Genomic DNA, 24,951 nt, shown 5'->3' with positions numbered 1-24,951 from the left:
CATATAAATATCACCAGCTCAGGTCGAAAGGCTAGCGCGCGCCAGTGCAGGACACAGGCAGGACACTTCCGGATAACGTATTAATCTGTACCAGTTTTATTAAATTGCTAGCTGCTTCTGTGGATCAGCGGTAGAGTGTCGGCCTCCGAATCCCAAGATAGCGGGTTCAAACCCGGCAGAGGTAGTCGGATTTTTGAAGGGCGGAAAAAAGTCCATTCGACACTCCATGTCGTACGATGTCGGCATGTAAAAGATCTCTGGTGACACATTTGGTGTTTACCCGACAAAATTCATTATCAGCCATAGACGCCCAAGAGAGTTTCGGTTTACTTGGTCTGCCATCTAGTGGGGGCCTAGAGTAAAACGGAACGTCGAAATTGACGAGCAGACAGCCAGATGGCGTCAAATTGAAATGTCTGGACACGGTAGCTGAGGCCATATTATTATTTATTATTATTAAGATTGCTTTCAATACTTGAATACTATATATTTTGGAATGCGTAATATCGAAAAGAGAACTATTTTAAAGAAAACGTAGACCTAAAACGCACTGGCTTCGACTAGACAGCTCTGCACGATCAGCGTTGCCAATCCATACTCAGAAGTAAGGGACTCTCTACCATCTGACGCTTCGCCAATCCGATATGTTTTCCTCACCAGCCTAATTCAGTGGCCACAGGTTTAGTGCTTCAGTCACACACTATGCTGTACTATAATTTTGTGGTTGGCGATCATCATGGGGTAAGCTTTCCTGTTTTATGTCCCCCGTGTCAGAGCTACCGTATCGTGGATGTTGAAGGTTCCACGTCCAGGTTAATCTTCTCCGCCCACGTATTCAAAGCATTGTTGTTTAAATGTGCTGGCCTTAAATTTTAGTAGGAAGGACGCTCTGGATATCCGGTTCATTCTTGCTTACCTTCTATCTTGTCTTCTCTGATCAGTTGTATCAGGCTGCATTTGTCATTTCGGAACATGTGTCACAAATAGGCCACTTTTCTGCATTTTGTGAGAGTTAAGTCTTACGTGATTTCCCGCCATGACAGGGTACTTCCTTGCTGGACGCTGTCTACCCTCGGGATATTCAACATTCTACGATACATCCACATTTCAAAGGTTTTTGTGTCCATTCTTCGTCACTGTAAGGCAGTATCCATAACGCATACCAATTCACTACACGCGAACGTGTTTCCAATCGGAAGTCACGTTTCTATGCAAGATGATTTCATTTCAGATCGCTCTTATTCTTATTCTTCTTCTGTTTCTTCTCCTTTTGTTACAGCCTCTGTAGGACCACGGATAGCTTTGTCATGATTTGGGTTTTCTTCTTCTCCTTTTGTTACAGCCTCTGTAGGACCACGGATAGCTTTGTCATGATTTGGGTTTTCTTCTTTTCCACCCAGAAACTCTTATACTCCTTCCCTTCCGTTTTTCAGCTGAGATTTTCAGCATCCTCTTCCCTTGTCTACCCCATTGGTGCTTCTCTATTCTGATCCTGCACTTTTCTCTCTCATTCGGCTCCATCATATTGGTTGGTGTGTATTTATTTCTCAAGTTCATCGTCCTTTTCAACTTAATCCCCATCTCAGCCCAGTCCTTTTAGGCCCGGTTTCATCAACACATGTTAAATATATACTAACAAGTAGTTAGTTAATACGGAGTTAGAAATTTAACATCTTGTTAGGTTTCTTGCGTTTCATCAAACTTTTCTTGTGAAATGTTAACTAATCGACTGTTAACTCTCCCAATATTGCGAACTGGTGCGAATCAAGGATGCAGTGGTACGAACATGCTGCTTTACAACGCGCTCCGATGCGCTTTTGTTTGAGCACAGCTGTAAAATATGGCGCGTGAAGTGAAACAGACTCGTAGTTCTAATTTTTCCTCCTTCGAAAAAGAGTTGTTAATTGAATTAGTTAGTAAATATATATATAAGTTATTGAGTGCAAGCGCACAGATGGCTTGACGATAAAAGAAAAGGACGAGGCGCGGAAAAAGTCCGCGAGGGTTTCATTGGGGGTAAACAGATACTTTTGTTTAGCGGGAATCCGCTGTCACTTAACAAAATCACTTCGTTAATTGTCCCACTTCAAACTGTGCTCCGATATGGGAGTTATTAAATACTGTATTGTCGTGTGCAGAACCAGACCACCTAGCAAGTATATCCTTGATTTGGAGGTTAGGCTCACTAATCACCTGAACATTAACATTAACAGCGAAATATCCCTTTCGATTACGATATATTTCGGCCCAGTTGCCTCCAGGTGATTGGATTCTTACATGTGTTCAATCTATTGCACGTAGAACAAACACCAGGAAAACGGCTTATTTCATAGAAGTCGCGGATAATTTGCTGACGCTCTTGTACTGAAGGGAATGTTATATACCTCCTTCTCATGGATGCTATTGCTGCAGACACTCGACAAACAACTTTATTAACAGTGGCTTTAGAAATTCCAGCATTGTCTCCGGCCATTATGTGAAAATAACCAGTAGCAAAAACTCGTAATATTATCAGTGCCTGCAACATTGGAGAAAGAGGTAAGTTTCTCTTCGTATGATATTCTAATCTCACCTGAATTTCGTCAACAACCTTAGCAACGACTGTTTTCGATAACCTGTATCTATGAAGAAATTTCGTATCCGTCAAATTTTCAAAGTCATTACGTCGCTGAACTCTTCTTCGATCAGGATTGTTTTGTAAAAGATCTAAATAGAGCAATTCCGCCTCGAAAGCGAGATTCACAGCAGCCATTTTGGAACAGGTTGCTAAATGCTAATGTTAGCCATTTAACATTGGAAATGGCTGATGTTAACTTTAATACGCAGTTTAACATTTGTTAATGTTAACATTTGTTGATGAAACGCAAATTTTCTTAAATCGTATGTTAAAATGGTTTAACACCTTGTTAAGTACTAACATGTGTTGATGAAACCGGGCCTTAGAGTTCGACGATCCTCTTGATTCCTATCTTACCTCTTACCCATCCCGTAACGTATCCACAAAGATGCACACGAGATGCTGTCAGTTGGTACAATTAATTTTATTTACATATATTCACAAATTAACACACACATAACCTTAATCACAGTATCAAAATACTTCACTTCGAGAATATCAACAAAGCGCCATAATTAAAACAACTGCCAGCACTTCAATATGGAGGTTACAACTTCGAAACACAGTTGAAAACAGATGACTGCGTATTTCAATATGGAGACTGCAAATATTGCATGTCGGCCCGGCATTTATACTTGCTACTTCATAACTCTAGTAAACAACAACTAACTGTCAATAACTCAGCAGAAACTAACTTCATCGTCAAGACCGTCTCTTTACATAGGTGTCTGGCCAGCCTCTAGAAAGCTGCATTACAAAAAATATCTTCGTGAAAATTCTGGAGTGTCTAATACACAGATTACAATATAGAGAATATTCTCAATCCTTCTCGTGCCTATACCATTCTGGAAGTTATAGTGTGTTTCACAATTATGGATGACAATTTATATATACTGGTAAGAATAAATTATAATATTAATTAACAGTTATTTACATTAACTGAACTGATTCTATGTTTATATACAGTGTCTGTTTCAAGACATAACCTCAAAAACAACGCGATCATATCGCATGTACACATGAGGTACAGTAATACCAATACCAAATGGATGTGACACTTTACAGCTATACAAACAATAACAATAATTGTAAAATAATAATAATAATCTAAAATAATAATAATTATTATTCGAGATCGATATCTGCATTAGTTACCCATGGGCGAGGGTATATTGTTTCCAAGTTATACCTGTTATCGCACATGCGTCACCCGTTGTCTTCCATACTTTGCAGGACATTCTCTCCATGTGCATCTTGATCACATGTGTAGCACATGTTGCTATTTTGAGTGATTTATTCTGAGATCGTTACCATGTTTCGATACAGTTCGTCCCTTGATCTTCGTTTCCCTACCTTTTCTTCTTGGTCCCAGTACATTCGTCAGAGTGGTTGTCGTTTCTTTCTTCAGTTGCTCTCTAACATGCCTTCCTAGTGCCATCCTTTCGACTGCTTACAGTACCACGTTCCTCACCGTTGCCTTGTAGTGCCTCATCTTCACGTCCGTTGATATGCTATTTTTTTGTATACTTCTCTGATGGCAAGGTACGTCGTCCTCATATTTTGCACCCTCTATTTTATTCCCTCGCTGCTCCCGTCCCTTCGTGTTACATATTACCCAAGGTACTCAAACTTGTCTGCCTTCTGTACTGTGTCTTATGGTGTACTCCGATCCTCTGTGGTGTACAGAGTCCTATCCTTCTGGCTATCTTGCTCATGTTCACCGAAATAGAAAGAGAATGGGTGGGTCAGTTAAGGAAGGGCGGTCAGTAAGTACACTTCCCTATGTTCTCTTCTTGAGGTTCGTGCACCAAAAAACGGGAATTCCAACATGAGGACATTCATCTGATGTAGGCCTAAGCTAAGTTTACGTAATCCATGAATGATTTCCTCCTCTTGTTCAACACAAGATAAGCTACAGTAGCTACTATCTGCACCAACATCTCAGCACAAACTCATAGAAACTGGAGTACCCGCACTTGCTGTATGCTCCCTGCAATCCGGGTGGCAACAACTAATCACATGCTGCAGACATCTACGTTGGTACGAGTTGCCTCAGTACAAAGCCACCATAACTCGCATGTAAACGTCTGTTTGCTACGGCGGTGTTGTATAGGGAGTGTGAGAGAAAGATTGCGAGAGAACAACAGTCAAAAGAGGATTATAACTGGCAGAAATTTTGGTTTTTCTACATTACACTCGATTCCTTCATCCTTGTGATCACGGTTGAGAGTTAGCATTATGGACGCGAATTTTCCAGTAATTTACGCTTATTCCTGACTGGTCCTTACCTTTGTGTCTGCTGAAAACGTGACAGGCAATTCAGGAAGCATGTAAAGGAAGTTGAATCATCTGTAGTTTACTGGTTTTATCAGTTTATTCCTATGTAACACTTTATTAAATATACATCCAGCTTTTCCCTATTCACTGAAAAGCATTACACTGACTAATGATCCTATTTCTGTGCTTCGCTGAACCAAACAGCAGTGTCGGGGCTTCAAACAAATTAAATGGTGAGTTTTTCTGTTAGACCCCACAGTAAGATTCGAAACACACTCCGACCAACCAGACGAAGTGGACCGAGAAGAGAAGTCTATCTACCTGCCTACAGTGCCGTATTATAAGAATAAATAGGAACTGGACGACATAGAAGTGAGGGGTCTCATGATCTGTGCGAGAGGGACAGTCTCTAAGAAGACGATATAACTGACGAAGACCTTTAACATCAGTACCAAGGAGTTCATCGACTGGGGGCTGAAATCGCTCAGGGGTTCTCTTTTGATACTCAGACACCACTTATATTCGCCAGACTGAGACATAATTTACTTATTGTTTGTGTATTCTTTGTCTTTGGCAGCCTCCGAGTGGAGGAAGATTTTGAAAAAAAAAAAAAAAAAAAAACTTCAAACCAATGGCAGACAATGGTTTCAAAACTTGGGGAGGCGAAGGTCTGATGACAGGTTTTTTATTAACGTGGGCGACTGAATCATATGCGGTGTAGGGGTAGCGTGCCTTCCTCTTAGCCGAAAGCCTCGGGTACGATTCCTGGCCAGGCCAGGGATTTTTACCTTTATCTGAAGGCTGGTTCGAGGTCCATCCAGCCTACGTGATTAAAATGAGGGGCTATCTGACGGTGAGATAGCGGCCCCGGTCTAGAAAGCCAAGAATGAAGGCCGAGAAGAATTTTCGTGCCGACCACACGACACCTCGTAATCTGCAGACCTTCGGGCTGAGCAGCAGTCGCTTGGTATGCCATGGCCCTTCGGGGCTGTTCCGCCATGGGACTGAAGAATATAGTTAAAACTCAGAAGTTATGTCTTCTTCCGGAATATTAGGGCGTTTTGACATTGCAAGTACACTGACTGGCAGAGCAAATGCAACACCAAGAAGGAGTGGTCAGAACTTTATGCCAATTGCAGGGTAGACTGACGTCACTGAGGTATGCTCATGATGTGAAATGCGCCGCTGTGCTGCGCACGTAGCGAACGATAAATGGGACACGGCGTTGGCGAATGGCCCACTTCGTACCGTGATTTCTCAGCCGACAGTCATTGTAGAACGTGTTGTCGTGTGCCACAGGACACGTGTATAGCTAAGAATGCCAGGCCGCCGTCAACGGAGGCATTTCCAGCAGACAGACGACTTTACGAGGGGTATGGTGATCGGGCTGAGAAGGGCAGGTTGGTCGCTTCGTCAAATCGCAGCCGATACCCATAGGGATGTGTCCACGGTGCAGCGCCTGTGGCGAAGATGGTTGGCGCAGGGACATGTGGCACGTGCGAGGGGTCCAGGCGCAGCCCGAGTGACGTCAGCACGCGAGGATCGGCGCATCCGCCGCCAAGCGGTGGCAGCCCCGCACGCCACGTCAACCGCCATTCTTCAGCATGTGCAAGACACCCTGGCTGTTCCAATATCGACCAGAACAATTTCCCGTCGATTGGTTGAAGGAGGCCTGCACTCCCGGCGTCCGCTCAGAAGACTACCATTGACTCCACAGCATAGACGTGCACGCCTGGCATGGTGCCGGGTTAGAGCGACTTGGATGAGGGAATGGCGGAACGTCGTGTTCTCCGATGAGTCACGCTTCTGTTCTGTCAGTGATAGTCACCGCAGACGTGTGTGGCGTCGGCGTGGAGAAAGGTCAAAGCCGGCAGTAACTGTGGAGCGCCCTACCGCTAGACAACGCGGCATCATGGTTTGGGGCGCTATTGCGTATGATTCCATGTCACCTCTAGTGCGTATTCAAGGCACGTTAAATGCCCACCGCTACGTGCAGCATGTGCTGCGGCCGGTGGCACTCCCGTACCTTCAGGGGCTGCCCAATGCTCTGTTTCAGCAGGATAATGCCCGCCCACACACTGCTCGCATCTCCCAACAGGCTCTACGAGGTGTACAGATGCTTCCGTGGCCAGCGTACTCTCCGGATCTCTCACCAATCGAACACGTGTGGGATCTCATTGGACGCCGTTTGCAAACTCTGCCCCAGCCTCGTACGGACGACCAACTGTGGCAAATGGTTGACAGAGAATGGAGAACCATCCCTCAGGACACCATCCGCACTCTTATTGACTCTGTACCTCGACGTGTTTCTGCGTGCATCGCCGCTCGTGGTGGTCCTACATCCTACTGAGTCGATGCCGTGCGCATTGTGTAACCTGCATATCGGTTTGAAATAAACATCAATTATTCTTCCGTGCCGACTCTGTTTTTTCCCCAACTTTCACCCCTTTCGAACCACTCCTCCTTGGTGTTGCAATTGCTCTGTCAGTCAGTGTATATCGACATTTCAATTACTGTGGTCTGGTCACTGTCAAAACGAAATGACACGAATGTAGTAGACGTTCAGAAGGCTAGGTGTTCCCATTATCAGCTTGCCAAACTGAAGGCTTGTCCAGTGTGACCCGGTGTGGTCAACTTCAGCCGTCTTACTCGAGCAACAGACGCCGTACTCTGCTAAAATCTTAGTCTTCTTTCGTAGCACCCCGTCTTTCTTTATGAAACAGTTGTCATATTTCATTATCTCAATAAATTTTCGGTAGATACCGCCGAGATACTACAGGTGACTGCCAGAACTGTGAGTTGCTCAAATCTTATTTCGTGGTGTTGAAAGAGGGGTTGTGCTCCACCACTGATGATTTCTTAATTTGATTGGCGATATAACTCTTATGTTCTTACCGCCTGATGTTATTGTTGTAGTTGGTTGAAACCTTCCCTCACGAATAGGAAATGCGGTAGGCATCTAAATTATAGAGAGGAGCCGAGCCCAGTCACAAGGATGTTTCCTTTGTGGTTGAGGCGGTGTTGATGTTGAAATATTTATTTATTTATTTATTGATGTCTTTATTTGTGGCGAAGTTAGGGCTCTTGGCCCTCTCTTACACTTAACCACATTATGCGGCTTAATACTGAATCCAAACTTTACATTCTAACTTAACACAGTGTATATAATATAATATTAATATAACTTAATATAGTCTAATACTAAAAGATTACATCCTAAGTCTAAAATTAGAAAAATAATAAATAAATTCAATATTAACTACTCTAGGTGGAATTCATAAAAAATAACAGTAATTTATGTAAACTTTTGGGAACTATTTACTCCAGACATTCACTCACACATTCACACATAACTACATGATATAGTCTACGTATTCAAGAGGAAATCTTTAGACTGTCTTTTGAAGGTAATTAATGAGGAACAATTTCTAATTTCAGGGGGTAAAGCATTCCATATTCTAGCGCCCGACACAAGGAAAGAATTACTGAAGGCAGATGTATGATGTGGAGGTATTGCAATTGTTGACCCAGATCGCGTGTCACGGTCATGAAAGGAGGATAGAAAACGGAAATTACTGGAGAGATATTCAGGTATATTTTCAGTCAAGAGTCGATAGATAAGGGATGATACATGGTGATTCCTCTGCTGCTCTACTTTTAACCAAGAAAGTCGTGCATAAAAAGGGGATACATGCGAGGCAAAATTCAATGAAAAGATAAATCTAATGCAGGAGTTTAAAGCTCTCTGCAATTTCCTATTTTGTTCACTGGTAGGATCCAGCAACACAACATCACAATAGTTAAAACTTGGAAGTATCAATGTTTGAACCAGTTTTATTTTTAAGTTGAGAGGTAATACGGTCTGGTGAATCTTAAGGGGATGAAGTGATGAGTGAACTTTCCTGCATACGTTAGTGACATGCTCATCCCAGTTTAAAGTTTCATTTATAGTGACTCCAAGGCTTTTTACCGATTTACAGAGTGGGATAGCAACGCCATTTAGTTGAATGACTGGAATTTGTAGACTGTGTAGATGGGCAAGCATTTTTCTCTGCCCTAATATGATAGCCTGTGTTTTCGTTGGGCCTTGCTAGACTTGTCCGTAAATATTGGAATACCTCTTCCTGTTTCTCCTCAGATTGTGGAGGAGTTGTTGATTTCTATCTTATTGTACAAATTGGCTTGTAAAGCCAAGAGGAGATGCTCCACTTTATTCGGGTATAGAACTTGTTGGCGCAATTTGCACAAACAATGTTAAGTTATTGTCATCGCCGTTTGCTGTTTAAGTTGATGACTGGAATCCTTTTTAAAGCACGATCAGTGTGTGTTGATTTGTGTAGGCTAGATGGTGAGCGTCCCTCCTCACATGCATGTTCTTTCCCAGCACTTATTTCTCCATTATGAACTGGATATTTTAGGGTGGATGCTGTTGAGATGTTGGAGAAAGTTGAGCAGCATTTATCATTGTGTGGTCATAGGTCGAAGGTGCCATCCACTTAGTGAAACTTTCAGTGAGAAATTCTCAAATTTCTCCACGCAGACACTGGCATCGAAAGGTTTTAAGGTGCTCGCTATGGTGACCTGTCAATTTGTTCATAACGTCTGTCATCCCACTGGAAGTATGTTGCTCATAAACAGTGCTTGAAGACAGTCAATATCGGTCGGAAATATGTGCTATCTGGATGAGAAATCATAGCCTCGAGCAGAATAGTGGTAAAACATTGTACAATATCAAAACTGACCATCGTTCCATTATTAATATTTGTTTCTGTTTGTAATATTTTATTCCTGTTTCTGAGCAGAGAATCGGGGCATAACCTAACTCATTAATTATGATTCCATCTAGGACATCAAGAATTTCATCGATGGTGCAGAACATGGAGTCGTTTACTTCAGTCTTGGATCTATTGTAAGGAGCGAACGATTGCCCAAAGAGACGCTGAATCACATCGTGCAGGCCTTCTCCGAGATACCACAGCGCGTTCTGTGGAAATGGGAGGCGGACGTCTTGCCAGGACTGTCCAGCAACGTCATGCAAGCTAAATGGATGCCGCAGCAGGACATATTGCGTAAGTTACAGTTCTCGAGTTATAAAATAATATAATTGTTTCATATTTATCGACAATTCGGAAAACTAAGAATCAGCCCATATGAGCCTACACGAGTATTACTAACATCATTTGATTAGGTGTGAAGGATTGCCTTACTCTCTGTAAGTAAGTCACCAAGAGGTGCTGGTTTTCGCGGCAGATGCCAACTGCCAAGAGTTGATAATAATAATTATTATTATTTCGTGTGGCTATTTCTAGCCGAGTGCAGCCCTTGTAGGCAGACCCTCCGATGAGGGTGGGCGGCATCTGCCATGTGTAGGTAACTGCGTGTTATTGTGGTGTAGGATAGTGTAATGTGTGGTGTGTGAGTTGCAGGGATGTTGGGGACAGCACAAACACCCAACCCCCGGGCCATTGGAATTAACCAATGAAGGTTAAAATCCCCGTCCCGGCCGGGAATCGAACCCGGGACCCTCTGAACCGAAGGCTAGTACGCTGACCATTCAGCCAACGAGTCGGACACTGACAAGAGTTGATATTCTTAGACCGTGCTGACATATCAAGCATCTCAGCGTTTCAGCTACTCTCTGGTAGCACTTGTCAAGACGAAATGATACGAACTCAGCTGTTCCTCTTGTTCGCAGCATCGAGCCGTGCTCAGAACTTTATAGTTCACGGACTATCTTGCACGTTATTTCTATATTACCTCGTAAATGTATTCCATGGCTGTAATTTTGGTGATGATGTATATCGTGAAACGTTTACAGAAAAAGCCATTCATTGGCCAGAGTGCGGCCGAGCGCTAAGCACTAATCATGTCAGCGTTTTCCGGGCTAGTAGGCATTCACTCGCTCCTGGACGACGCGAGAAGAAAATCTACGGTGCTACAGCCCCGAAAGGCCTTAGCGTACCAAGCGATCGCTGCTCAGTCCGAAGGCCTGCAGAATACAAGGTGTCGTGTGGTTCAATCAATCAATCAATCAATCAATCAATCAATCAATCAATCAATCAATCAATCAATCAATCAATCAATCAATCAATCAATCAATCAATCAATCAATCAATCAATCAATCAATCAATCAATCAATCAATCAATCAATCAATCAATCAATCAATCAATCAATCAATCAATCAATCATTCAATCAATCAATCAATCAATCACTACTGATCTGCATTTAGGTGGCAGATTCCCTATCTGTTGTTGTCCTAGCCTTTTCTTAAATGATTGCAAAGACATTGGAAATTTATTGAACATATCCCTTGGTAATTTATTCCAGTGCCTAACTCCCCTTCCTATAAACGAATATTTGTCCAAATTTGTCCTCTTGAATTCCAACTTTATCTTCATATAGTGGTCTTTCCTACTTTTAAAGACACCACTCAAACTTATTCGCCTACTGATGTCCTCCCACACCATCTCTCAACTGTCAGCTCAGAACATACCACTTAGTCGAGCAGCCCGTCTCCTTTCTCGCAAGTCTTCCCAGCCCAAACTTTGCAACATTTTTGTAACGCTACTCTTTTGTCGCAAATCGCCCAGAACAAGTCGAGCCGCTTTTTTATTTTTATTTTTTCCAGTTCTTGAATCAAGTAATCTTGGTGAGGGTCCCATACACTGGAACCATACTCTAGTTGGGGGTCTTACCAGAGACTTATATGCCCTCTCCTTTACATCCTTACTACAATCCCTAAATACCCGCTTAACCATGTGCAGAGATCTGTACCCTTTATTTACAATCATATTTATGTGATTACCCCAATGCAGATCTTTCCTTATATTAAGATCTAGGTATTTACAATGATCCCCAATTCACCCCATCAACGCAATAATTAAAACTGAAGGGGCTTTTCCTATTTGTGAAACTCACAAACTGACTTTTAACCCTGTTTATCATTATGACGGATCCTCTCGGCCGTTATTCTCAATTCTAATCACGCAGGCTGAGTGGAACTCTAACTAGCCTTCAGATTCAGGTAGAAATCCCCAATCAGGTCTGGAATCGAACACGGTTCCTCCGGATAAGAGGAGATGCATTAGAAAATATGTTTATAGGGATTATACTACTTAGTTTATATCAGTTACCTATTGTCTCGTATAAGGAAAAACTGATGTGGTGGTGGTGATTTTTGTTTTAAGAGGAAGTACAACGAGGTAATCATCCTCTCTGAACAAATAAGTGGTAAATAAATTTAAAATAAAGACACAGTTATTTATTCAACAAAAGAATTTGGAAACGCAGTACAAAATAAAATAAAAAATAAGTTAACTAGGCCGAAAATTACGAACGAATCAAAAGGGGACGTGCATTCCCTGAGTAACAGTACACTTGTAATTTATATACCTTTGATTAATTCACTGTCGCACATAAAGCGGACGACGAGATCAGCAGCAGTCGCATCATTGGCTAGTATGCGTTCGAGTGTTTCCTGCAGGTCAAGGCTCCGTCTTAGTCCAGTGAGATCGGCGCACTCTGTGAGGATGTGGGCCACGGTGAAGTCGGCACTACAAGAGCACACTAGGGGTCTTCCCTCTTTAGGGGATAAGAGTGGGTAGATCGTAAATGACCTATCCTCAGCCTACACAATACTATGGCCTCTCTCCGTGAAGGCCGGAAAGAGGACCGCCACACGGTAGTTGTCTTCTTAATTGCTCTCAGCTTGTTGGGAGTTCGGATAGCTAGCCACTCCGATTCCCAGGACGCCAAGATGATCCGACGTAGCTGAGAACAAATAACTTTAGCAGGTACATCGACAGGTCTTGGAGGTAAAAGTATCGCTTCCTTTGCAGCTTCATCCGCAAGTTCGTTTCTCGCAATCCTAACGTGGCTTGGAAGCCACGCGAAAGTGATTCAGGTGCCATGAATCTCCTGCACCAGTGGGTGTTGCGAGAAACAGGCTTCAATGCGTATTAGTTAAGTTAGCAGAACATGTTTAATATTGTTTTCAACGCAAATTAAATAATAATGTAATTGGCTTTACGTCCCACTAACTAATTTTACTATTTTCAGAGACGCCGAGGTGCCGAAATTCAGTCAGGAATTCTTTTACGTGCCAGTAAATCTGACGTATTTGAGCACCTACGAATACCACTGAAGTGATCCAGGATCGAATCTGCCAAGTTGGGGTCAGAAGGCCAGTGCCTCAACCGTCTGTGCCAGTCAGCCCGGCCAACACAAATAGAATTACGTTACTTGTTTGAGCTAATCTGTCTAGGCACTGTTCAAATCCGACATGTTGAATTTTCGTTAGGTTATCCCAGTAACTTCTGGGGTCCCTGTAGCCATTTTCAGTTATGGCCATTGAGCATGCGGTTAGGGTCGCGTAGCAGAAAGTTTGCAGTCGGGAGATGGTGGGCTCGAATCCCACCGTCGGCAGCCCTGACGATGGTTTTCCTTGGTTTCCCATTTTCTCACTAGGAAGTGTTCTCAAGTAGCGCTGTTAAATGACCATTAGTGCCTGAATTTCAGAGGGGCATTATTAGTGTAACGACTTCGTTACTGACCGTCCATCCATATTACCAAAGTTGAGTCCCACTAAGTCCTGCGTGAGTTTCTTTTGATAGAGTGTAACCAGAAGAGAAATTAATAATCCTTGAACGTGGATTAAATTTAAAATACCTTAAGGCCACGACAACTACTTTTTCCCTCCTAGCCCGTTCCCATCCTTGCGTCGCGGAATGTCTTCGACGTGTTAGTGCGACGTTAAACCACTAACAAAAAAGTTTTCGGAAAGATTTAAAGCCGGGTTCCCTTCTTGATACTAACTTACTTTCATGAAGAAGAACTAGAAAAAAAGAAAGAAAGGAAAAACAACCTGGGACTTAGTGGGACTCGAACTTTGCTTATCTGGATGAACGGTCAGTAGCGAAGTCATCGCGCTAGTAATGTCCCTCTGAAATCTAGGCATTAATAGTCATTTAACAGCACTACTTCGGAGAACACTTCTAACAGCTATTTGTTCTCTACCTTTTCCTCGACTTCTTCCACGTATTAGAACCGAATATGTAATTCTATGCGACTCTTCATATCATGGTCATAGCCGTGGGACTTTCATATTTTGATATGGAATCGAACTATAGGGACGTGAATTTCAGTTTCAAAATCCCACATGAATTCACCGGGATTCGAACCACGGCTGCCGTGATGGGAGGACAATGAGAAATTCAATTGTCATGCACTATATTACAGTATAGGAATGTTTCAAGATGAATGCAATTTCGTCTTCTTCATCTGTTTATCCTCCATGGTCGGTTTTTCCGTCGTACTCAGCGAAGGATCCCACCTCTGCCACCTCAAGGGCAGTGTCCTGGAGCTTCAGACTCTTGGTCGGGGGATACAGCTTGGGAAGATGACCAGTACCTCGCCCAAGTGGCCTCACCTTAGGGTTGCTATACGTCGTGAAAAAGCGGGATTGTCCTGAATTTGAGCATGTGTCCCGACGTCCTGACTGAATTTTAAAAAATCCCTGTAAGTCCTGAATTTTGAAAATCAATGCAAATTGTTTAAAATTTTGTTCAAATGTTTTTGAATAGGGATGAAAATTTTTTTGGTTGGTCATACTGAAGCAGAGTCTGATGTCATTACGTGACGTTGTCATGGTAACAGGTTTGACCTGCGCTAAGCCATCTACTTTCGCCCGGGAGCAGCGTGTTAAATAATGATGAAAATAATTGTGTATCCATGGTAACGAGTAATAAATGGGTTCAGTTTTTAAAGCAATGTAAATCCAGCGAGCAATATTCTGAATTGCTTGAATTGGCTCAGTTCTATTTCTGTTTACCTGGCCATAATACATGTGTGGAAAGAATTTTTTCTTTAATGAATTCACAGTGGATAGATGACAAAAATAGACTGTGCAGTCGCTTAATTGCGGCCAGTATCCAGTATTCGGGAGATAGTAGGTTCGAACCCCACTGTCGGCAGCCCTGAAAAGGGTTTTCCGTGGTTTCCCATTTTCACACCAGGCAAATGCTGGGGCTGTACCTTAATTAAGGCCACGGTCGCTTCCTTCCCACTCCTAGCCCTTTCCTGTTCCATCGTCGCCGCAAGACCTATCTGTGTCGGTGCGACGTAAAACAACTAGCAAAAAAAAAAAAAAAAAAAAAAGACTGAAAGTAGAATCTGTTAAATCATTATTATTGCTTCAATACAATTTTAAAGAAATACCTTGGCAGGAATTTCATTATTACATTTTAAAACTGATGAGTTGCTAAAAAGTGTGTCAAGTTCGGAAAAGTATGATTGGTATCAGCATGAGGGCACTTCTGTGCCATAAATATCTTTAAGCAAAGGTAAATAAATGCTGCTTTTAGTTTTCATTCATCCGCGTTATTGAGAAGTGAGTAATTCCATGTGAGCTGTCCCATCTGTTACTTAAAAATCTATGCAAATAACAATGAATATTATATAATTTTGGAGTGGTCGGTAAAGTAGGTGTTTCTCATAAAGTATGATTTCCTATTATTTCTCTATTTGATTTTTAAAATTAACTTCATATAACAAGTCTGTCGTTTGGTAACGGACGAGACAGTTCATACTGAATTACCCAACTACACTCGTTGGAACCATAGGCGCCGACTTTTGGTCTTGAACACGGGGGAAAGGATGAAAATATCAAATATTCTTACGGTACCAAAAGCACGATTGCGTCCCCGTATAACCATATGTATGGGGGCAAGTGCTCCCGTGTACTTGGCGCCTATGGTTGGAACTAGTCGATGATGGAGCCCTGAATTTCATCCTGAACCTTATGGCAACCCTACCTCACCTGAACAGGGGCCTTGTGGGGGGATGGGAAGATTGGAAGGGATAGACAAGGAAGAGGGAAGGAAGCCTTATGTTAGGTACCATCCCGGCATTTGCCAGGAGGAGAAGTGGGAAAACACGGAAAACCACTTCCAGGATGGCTGAGGAGGGAATCGAAACCCCATCTACTCAGTTGACCTCCCGAGGCTGAGTGGACCCCGTTCCATCCCTCGTACCACTTTTCAAATTTCGTGGCAGAGCCGGGAATCGAACCCGGGCCTCTGGGAGTGACAGCTAATTACACTAACCACTATACCACAGAGGTGGACTTGAATGCAATTTACTTTGTAAAATTGTTATTTTTGTCAACAGCACATCCAAATATCCGTGTATTCATCACTCAAGGTGGACTTCAGAGTTTCCAAGAGGCAGCATACCATGGCGTTCCTCTCATCGGCATACCATTCTTAGGAGATCAAAAGTACAACGTTGGAAAATATGTGTCTGCCAAAATCGGCGTCGGCCTACCACTGAAAGATCTGACTAAAGAGACATTGCTGGAAGCTCTGGGGAAAGTCATCAATGACTCAAGGTAAGTCGTCATAGAAACAGTTTTTCTAGTCGAGTTGTAATACGAGTTTGTATATTAGAAATAACAAAGTTCGTATATCTCTTATTGGATACAGAATATGCTACATTTATACGTTGTGCTTACTTGATACGGAGGGGGATTGCGAACAGTTTTGGTACAAGGCTCACTTGCCAATTGAAGTTCTTCCAACGGCGCCATGATTGAAAATGTGCCTGATAGTTACACTTTACTTGTAAGATTTGGTAAGTTAGGTTACAAAAAGGAGTAACATACAAAAATAACTGCATCATTAGAGTAATAATAATAATAATAATAATAATAATAATAATAATAATAATAATAATAATAATAATTGTGACCAACAATTACTAACCACAAGAATACTTAAATAATCACAGATAGCGAGGTCACCTGTCTCATCGACCAGGAAGAGTTGATCGAAGTGCACAGAAACGACCCGAGAAAAAGAGAAGAAAGAAAAAAGCGAGAAAGTGGTGAAGAACCGATTTTGAACTACGTTAAAAATAACTCTAATACCCCGTGTGAAAATGTAGTTCGGCCTGCATTCAATAATATAGCGTGTGCAGCTTGTATCACTCAGTATAGTGAAATTATTTTAAAATGCAGTGTAACCGCCATTACAACAATGCAAGTTTCGGAGTGATGTATTTTAAAATTTAAATTTAAATGCCGCATTGAAATGAAATGCTATACCATTGTAAACCTTCCGCTCTTTCAATTCCTTCAATCTAATTCATGAATTGAGAGCAATAGAAGCAACATTGATTTCGTTATGTCTACTCATAATTAATTCATCTTTCTTATCTTTAAATTCCAAGCGTCGATTATTAAAAGTCAATAAAATCTAGTGTGACATGTGACATCTCTCATTAAAGAGATGACGGCGAATTCGGATTTATGCATTATTTGCTCTAAGAGAGTCCGGCTCCATGGCTAAGTGGTTAGCGTGCTGGCCTTTGGTCACAGGGGTCCCGGGTTCGATTCCCGGTAGGGTCGGGAATTTTAACCATAATTGGTTAATTTCGCTGGCACGGGGGCTGGGTGTATGTGTCGTCTTCATCATCATTTCATCCTCATCATGACGCGCAGGTCGCCTACGGGAGTCAAATCAAAAGACCTGCACCTGGCGAGCCGAACATGTCCTCGGACACTCCCGGCACTAAAAGCCATACGCCATTTCATTTTTTTTTTTCTCTAAGAGAGCAAACAGCGCTGACGAAGCCATCGGGTGTGAATGCTGCAACAAATGGCAACACTTTCATTGTACTGATATGACTAAAGCAGAATATGATATACGGTAGCCAAAAGAAAGAACTGCAAATTGACATGGCTATGTAATGACTGCAAACCAAAAATAAAAATTGCCTTGGATTTTGAACAGAAAATAATAAGAAACCTGTCTGATCATATCAAAAATATATTAGCAAACATGACATCTAGTCTGTTAAGCAAAATAGGAGAAGATATTCACAATGCTCTAGGCTGAGAGATCGATTCTATTCGTAGTCGAACAACATCAAAAAAGAAAAGCTCCATTTCCGCCAGTGGAACGTACCTTCACACCTCTCAACGACTCTAGGGGACCAGTTTCACACCACTCTGCTAGAAAGAAGAAGAGTCTCTGAGAGACCGGGCGAGTTGGCCGTGCGCGTAGAGGCGCGCGGCTGTGAGCTTGCATCCGGGAGATAGTAGGTTCGAATCCCACCATCGGCAGCCCTGAAAATGGTTTTCCGTGGTTTCCCATTTTCACACCAGGCAAATGCTGGGGCTGTACCTTAATTAAGGCCACGGCCGCTTCCTTCCAACTCCTAGGCCTTTCCTATCCCATCGTCGCCATAAGACCTATCTGTGTCGGCGCGACGTAAAGCCCCTAGCAAAAAAAAAAGTCTCTGAGAGACCAGGAAAAATAGTATACAAATAGATAAGGTTCTGAATTTAAGGAAATGTCATCATCATGAAAATATTTCCAGCTTAGATGAAGTTTCGTCCGGTAGTAGTAGGAAGTTGATTTCATCTCTCCAGATTGAAACACATGATGACAGCCTCAATGATAATAACAACTCATCCACACCAGAGGTCTTCAATCGTAAACGCAGGTCATCAATTCAGTCTCCAATAGTCATATGAATGAAACAATTCTCATCTAGGGACGACAAGGAATCAAAAGATCAAGAAATTAGAGCTGCACCACAGAGTTGTTATACATAGGACGACTAACTCCGAGCGCTTCCAAAGAAAAGTTAGAATGCCATGTAAGGAAACTGAATATATCAGAGAGCATAGAATGTAAACAGCTGCAGACAAAAGGTTCGATGAAAGCTTTTAAAGTCGGAATCCCTCTAAAAGATAACTGTCTCAAGCCTCTGGCCAGAATGCGTCTTAATCAGACGATTTCGTATTTTTTGACAGCAAAGACAAGGGGCAAGGTTCGAGGATTAACCTTCTCCTATGGAATGTAGAAGGGATAAAAAGCACTCTGGATTTAACCCCGAGAAAGCTTTTTGACGATCAAGACATACTGATCATGACAGAAACCCTAGAAACGAATATGATCGAACTTCAGACTTCTACTCTGAGCAGATCTTCGCAACACAAGGTCCAAGAGGAAGACCAATAAGAGGTCTAGCTTGCTTCTTCAAGCCTTCTGCTGGAAAATTTAATTGTGTATATAGAGACAAACATGATACTTGAATCAGGAAGTTTAGTAATAATAGGACTATACGTCGAACCCCTAACTCCAATTGAGGACATAATAACTACAATAATGACAGCATTATCAAAGACAGATCCATTAAACAACACAATCGTAGCAGGAGACTTAAACTGCAGATTAGACAGGAACGATCATAGGAAAGAAGAGCTGCTCCGAACAATGGACGAGGAAGGATTTACACTCGTCCATTGGGAGTATGAAAAGACATATTTCTCTCATAATGGAAGTAGTACGATTGATCTGATATATTTTAAAGGATCCGGATTGCATCAAGTGGATTACAGAGTTGCAGAGTGTCCTTTGAAGAAACATTGTCCGGTCCTATTGAGTTTCAAGGTAACGGATCAGTCAAGCACAAACGATAAGATAAAATTCCGTAACCCTACGTCTCGGAGTCTAAATAATGACCTTCTAAAACAAGATAAGAGCAGCCTTGATATAAATCTTATATAAATATTGAAATCTACAACCACTGTACAACAGTTAAAAAAATTAAAGATCACAGAATTGGTTCAACCAAGCTTGCTACTTGCAAAGAAAACAGGTACTACATGCTCTGCATGTAGAAAAAGCAAGTAAAAATTTTGATGATATAGAAAATTACAGCCATCTCAGGAAAAAATATAAGGATCTCTTGAAGGGTACGCGAAAGGCTTACGTTGAATTGCAAGCTAGCAGTTTGGTGTCCGAGGCAATGAAGGACCCTTATTTAGCTTTGAAACCTAGCAAATGACAAACTGCTGGTAAAATAGACATGAAAATCTGGGAGGTTCATTTCAACAAGATCCTGAACCAACAAATTCCTCATATGCTTACTCGAAGAAATCCAGTGGAAGAGAGAACAACGACTTCGCACTATTTACACAAGAGGAGGTGCACAAAACCATAATAAGCATAAAAAATAGGACAGCTGCAGGGCCAGATATTATTTATAACGAGCATCTAAAGACGCCGTGGACATCATCCTACCATCTCTCACAAATCTCATGAACCTATGTCTACAATTAGGGGACATACCGGTCGCGTGGAAAACTTCCAAAATAAAGATGCTCTACAAAGGGAAAGGCGATTTACATGATCTTAACTCTTAAAGGGGGATCGTTTTGGAGAACAATCTATTGAAGTTGTTAAAAAAACCTGTAACGGAAAGACTAAACAAGGAAATACACGAACAAATTCCAGAAGAACAGTTCGGATTTAGAAGAGGTAGAAATAATACACAGGCAATAAGTAATTTACTAGATGACATAGAAAATTCTATGAAGCTTCCGAAGGGAAAATTTCTTGCTGTGTTCATCGACTTCACTAAGGCATTCGACACTGTAAACCGGAGGATCATCTCTTCTAAACTTGATACACTCGTTGAGGAAAGTTTTCACTAACCTGGTTCATAACATGCTGAGGAGAAACACGGTCATAATATCATACAATATAACAACTTTCCAAAGGGATTACTCAGATTAATGGAGTGCTGGAAGATGACCCCCTCAGCCCTATGTTGTTTAACGTCGCCACTTATGACGTTGTTCAAACGATAAGAGAATCATCGAAGATTGTGAGAATATACTTGTTTGCTGACGACATGGTAATAGGTTCACAAGACATCGCTGAAATACAGAAAGCATTAAACGCTCTGCAGGTCTGGACAATATCTAATCAACTAGAAGTCAACGAAAGGAAGACTGAATACATGCTCTTTAGGAAAAGTGGGCGGGCTTCTCCTCGAGATGTATTAACTTATAAGCCTGAGCCGTTACGAGTTGGAAATAACTCCAAATACCTTGGCTTAACCCTTCAGACGGCAGTATATTCTTATAAAATACACATAAGACTAAGAGCAATAGCGGTAATGAAAGCAATATACGAATTAAATTTCTCACTAGATTATCTCTGAAGACCGCTATGACGCTATATGATGCAAAAATAATTCCTATCCTAACTTATGGTATAGAGATTGTTTGGGACAAGTTAGGACGTTGGAAAGAGTCAAGTCTCGCTATCTAAAGACAACATTGGGCGTATCTAAATACACAAGATCAAGGCTCGTCTACGAACTCGCCGGAGAACATATTCTAATCGAGACGCTGAGACTAAAGTTCTCCCTACCATCAACTGACCGCTGGAAGAGGCTAATGGAGGAAAGGGAAGAGAAGAAGAAAGAAATCTGGTTAGAGTTTTACTCCACTGAGGCCATGGTGAACAAGACTTGGGCGGATACAAACCAGGCGCTGCGACACTTTGACCACAATGACTGTACATGGATTCCATCACAGGGTTTCCAAGTTGAAGTCTTTCCACGACCCAAGTAACATGTGCTTGTGTTAACTCTGCGGTAATCGTTGTGATCATTATCACGTTGTTAATAGCAAAATACTAACTCTCTCATTGAGTTCTCTACGTCCGATTCTCTTTAATTAATGCACAATTTTACCCTATAATAATAATAATAATAATAATAATAATAATAATAATAATAATAATAAATAACTCAAGCGAGTATGCACATAAAAGATTGCATCAAGACGTAAATGGAATGTATTAACAATAAGCTGATTTCTTATGAAGGACAATACATGAGACAGCATTTAAGGAAACAAATTCACACTTGATAAGGTGACAGTATTTTATAAATCCGGTGTAGCCTATACAAGTTTCCTTCATACAGTTTAACATGCTATGGTGTCAACACGAGTTTCTTTTGACGGACTGTAACAAGAAGAGAAATTCATAATCCTTGAACGTAGATTAACTTCGAAATAAGGAGATCATTAAGGTTCATTTAAATGAAATGAGGGTAGTGAACTAAGGAATAAAGTCATCACATAAAATTAAGTACATGTAAAGGGAGCCATGTCCACAATCATATATAATGATAACTCAGAAAATAAGGGAATTTAAATTACTAAAACCAACAATAAATTCACTTAAGTTAGTTGAAGTGATAAGTAATTATTTTTACACAATAAAACAAAAAAGATACTGCAAACAGTTTTTAATGCAGAAGCACAGAAAAATCACCACCAGTTCCCGTTAAGGAAAATAGAAGACACACCTTCTCAAAAAAGGTGGGCGTCGTCGCAAACAATCACAACAAAGAACAAAACCAAAATGGCTGAGTATTACTTTTTAAAATAGAAGGAAGAACCACGGCATTAAATATGACAACCAGCGACAATAATCATTAACTTCCGGTTTAACGTACCCATTTTTTACAGGTTTAATTATATTAAAATCATGTATGTTGCATGTTGCGTATTCAGTCCGAAGGCTGATTTGATCCTCAAGAGCTCCACCAGATGCTGTCATAGATGGAGTAGGCGTCACTGAAGAGGCGTACTAGGAAAATGAGGAATTAGGTAGTTTCCCGTTGCTTTCTTCACCGAGCCAGTAGTTGCTATTATATATCAGTCTGCCAAGCCCAATGAAATGCATGCACCAGCCGACCCTATAAGCAACATTTTCACACCATTCATAACAGGGACTGGCTGCATGAGGAATGATATTACTAGCATCGCTCATACCTCGGTCACTTCCATATTGTCAAAGCCAAGGATGAGGCTGAGAAAGGTCAGTGAAAGTAACAAATTTATTCTATCCCATATCAGAAGACATAGTGCACTGTAAACACTAAATCCCGCCAGCAAAGGCATATTAAAATCATAACTTTTACTTTATAGTTCGTTCAAGGCTTTAGTTGTTATGCACATTCTAGTATCTGTATTAGATTGTCAGTTTTGAGTGTACACTCCCGCATTTACCTCGTAAATATTTAGAAAACAGAGAAGAGACCCCACAACCATATGCAAATTAACAAATACAGAACAGAAATAACAGAAACCATGGAACATACTCTCAAATAACCGAATTCCATAACTCAAAGAAACGATAACATCAGCAAGATCTCTCACATAAGAAAAGAAAACAACCAACATAAATCCCACATAATAATAATAATAATAATAATAATAATAATAATAATAATAATAATAATAATAATATCAACAATTGTTCCGTGGTTTATCGTGGATCGCAGAGGTGAAAGAAGGTGCTGGGGTGAATGTGTTTAACTGCAAGGTCAAGAATTTAATTTAAAACTTAAACTGAAGGTTATATTTTCAAAAATTTCCAATTTTTACAGGTACAAGTAGCAAACATTAAACAAGATTGGGAAATATCCAAGATTAATGTTTTTAACAGATCATGGGCTTCAAGCCATAGCTTCACTTTTCCTGAGCTCCTAGCTCAAATTTACAAAGCGCACAAATTTACTCAAGGGCAGAAATCCCACAATACATGGAGCACTTGCTCCTTAAATTACAATGTCAGGCCTCCCAGAGGCACTTTTACAACACTTGAAAAAGAGCTAACGTGTTCTCAGTTTTCCAAGCCTACTCAAGGCAACATAGCATGAAACTCTAATAATCTCTGGCCTTACCAGGCACTATTTAAAAAATAGAAAACTTATTACACAGAGGTTTCTAGTACCCAATCTACAGGGCCTTAGTGAAAAAGAACAGGTTAAATAAGTGGCCCGAGTACAATTTGATTGGAGTCGAAGACTGAGCTCCAAAAACTTAAAACCTATAGGGCGCTTGGCTGACGAAACAGGGGCTATTCCCAAACTACTGAGGTTGCACGCATGGAAATAATTTTAATACATTGCAGAAACAAAACGTGGCACCTCAAACCGGGATGAAGGGGAACTCGAGAGGGTGCATCATTCTCTATCCCCTATTTACACTTAAAGTTTTTACGACGCTTTAACATTAGCCGAAAGAAGATTTACATTTTAGAAAAGTGGGTTACATAGTTAAAGTTTCGGACCTTTTCCTCGGGTTAAACTGCGGAGTTAGCAAGAAGGAAAGATGCTATGTGGCCATTACCTTGTCGATGTACTGCTGCCTGATGAAAGAGGCCTCCCGCCTCCTGCTTTGACATACACGCTTAGTAAGCTGACGATCGATTGGCCCAGAAACGTGAAAATCCGCAGTATATAAACCATCGGGGAAAGTTCGAGACCAGTCAAGATTAAATTAGCCACACCCTCACAATTTTATTGGTTAATTTAAAAGTTACACTCGAAATCGAAGAAGGAGAAGAAGATGACTGTGATTGGTAGAAAATTATTTACAGAAATTATTGATTGGTTGGATTGAAAACTGGCGGAAAGAAAAGATAAATATTGCCAACCCGAAAATAAATGAACATCAATTTAAAAAACTTATGAATACAAAACTTCTTTAAATCAAAAATTCTCTCACTTCGCACCAGAGTGCATGATCATAGTTTTTTGGTAGTGTCATCTATGGGAGAATGTCCAAACTTCTTATGAATGGCAAACAAAACAAGTAGAAAATCACACAGTACAGGAAACTTCACAATTACAAAATTACATCAGATTTCTGTGGTGACATCTTCTGAGTAGTATTCTAAGTAGGTGTAGTTTCAATTTCACTGTTTCGCCAGTAGAGGAGTTCTTTTGGCGCTAGATTTAAATGCGCGGCGTCGGGTTGTACCTCCCGGTACAATAATAATAATAATAATAATAATAATAATAATAATAATAATAATAATAATAATAATAATAATAATAATAATAATAATAATAATAATAATAATAATAATAATCCAAACCAAAACCAAACCCACCCATAGCACTACCGCCCTTGAAGGGCCTTGGCCTACCAAGTGGCCGCTGCTGAGCCCGAAATCCTGCAGATTACGAGGTGTCGTGTGGTCAGCACAACGAATCCTCTCGGCCGTCATTCTTGGCTTTCTAGACCGGGACCGCTATCTCACCGTCAGAGAGCTCCTCAATTCTAATCACGTAGGCTAAGCGGACCTCGAACCAGACCTCAGGTCTAGGTAAAAATCCCTGACCTGGCCGGGAATGGAACCAGGGGCCTCCGGGTAAGAGGCAGACATGCTACCCCT

General features: G+C 41.3%; 1 protein-coding gene across 1 annotated transcript in view; it reads left to right on the top strand.

The window, feature by feature from the left end:
- Positions 1–24,951, top strand: part of LOC136866671 (UDP-glycosyltransferase UGT5-like) — a 95,257-nt gene that overhangs the window by 65,049 nt on the left and 5,257 nt on the right. Inside the window, exons 5-6 of the mRNA XM_068227010.1 lie at positions 9,741–9,963; positions 16,064–16,283. Of these exons, the coding sequence (XP_068083111.1) occupies positions 9,741–9,963; positions 16,064–16,283 (443 nt within the window). The remainder of the gene's footprint in view (positions 1–9,740; positions 9,964–16,063; positions 16,284–24,951) is intronic.

The sequence above is a fragment of the Anabrus simplex genome, chromosome 3 (genome assembly GCF_040414725.1).
Source record: "Anabrus simplex isolate iqAnaSimp1 chromosome 3, ASM4041472v1, whole genome shotgun sequence".
Classification (NCBI taxonomy): Eukaryota; Metazoa; Arthropoda; class Insecta; order Orthoptera; family Tettigoniidae; genus Anabrus; species Anabrus simplex.
This window is presented reverse-complemented; position numbering and strand designations above follow the sequence as displayed.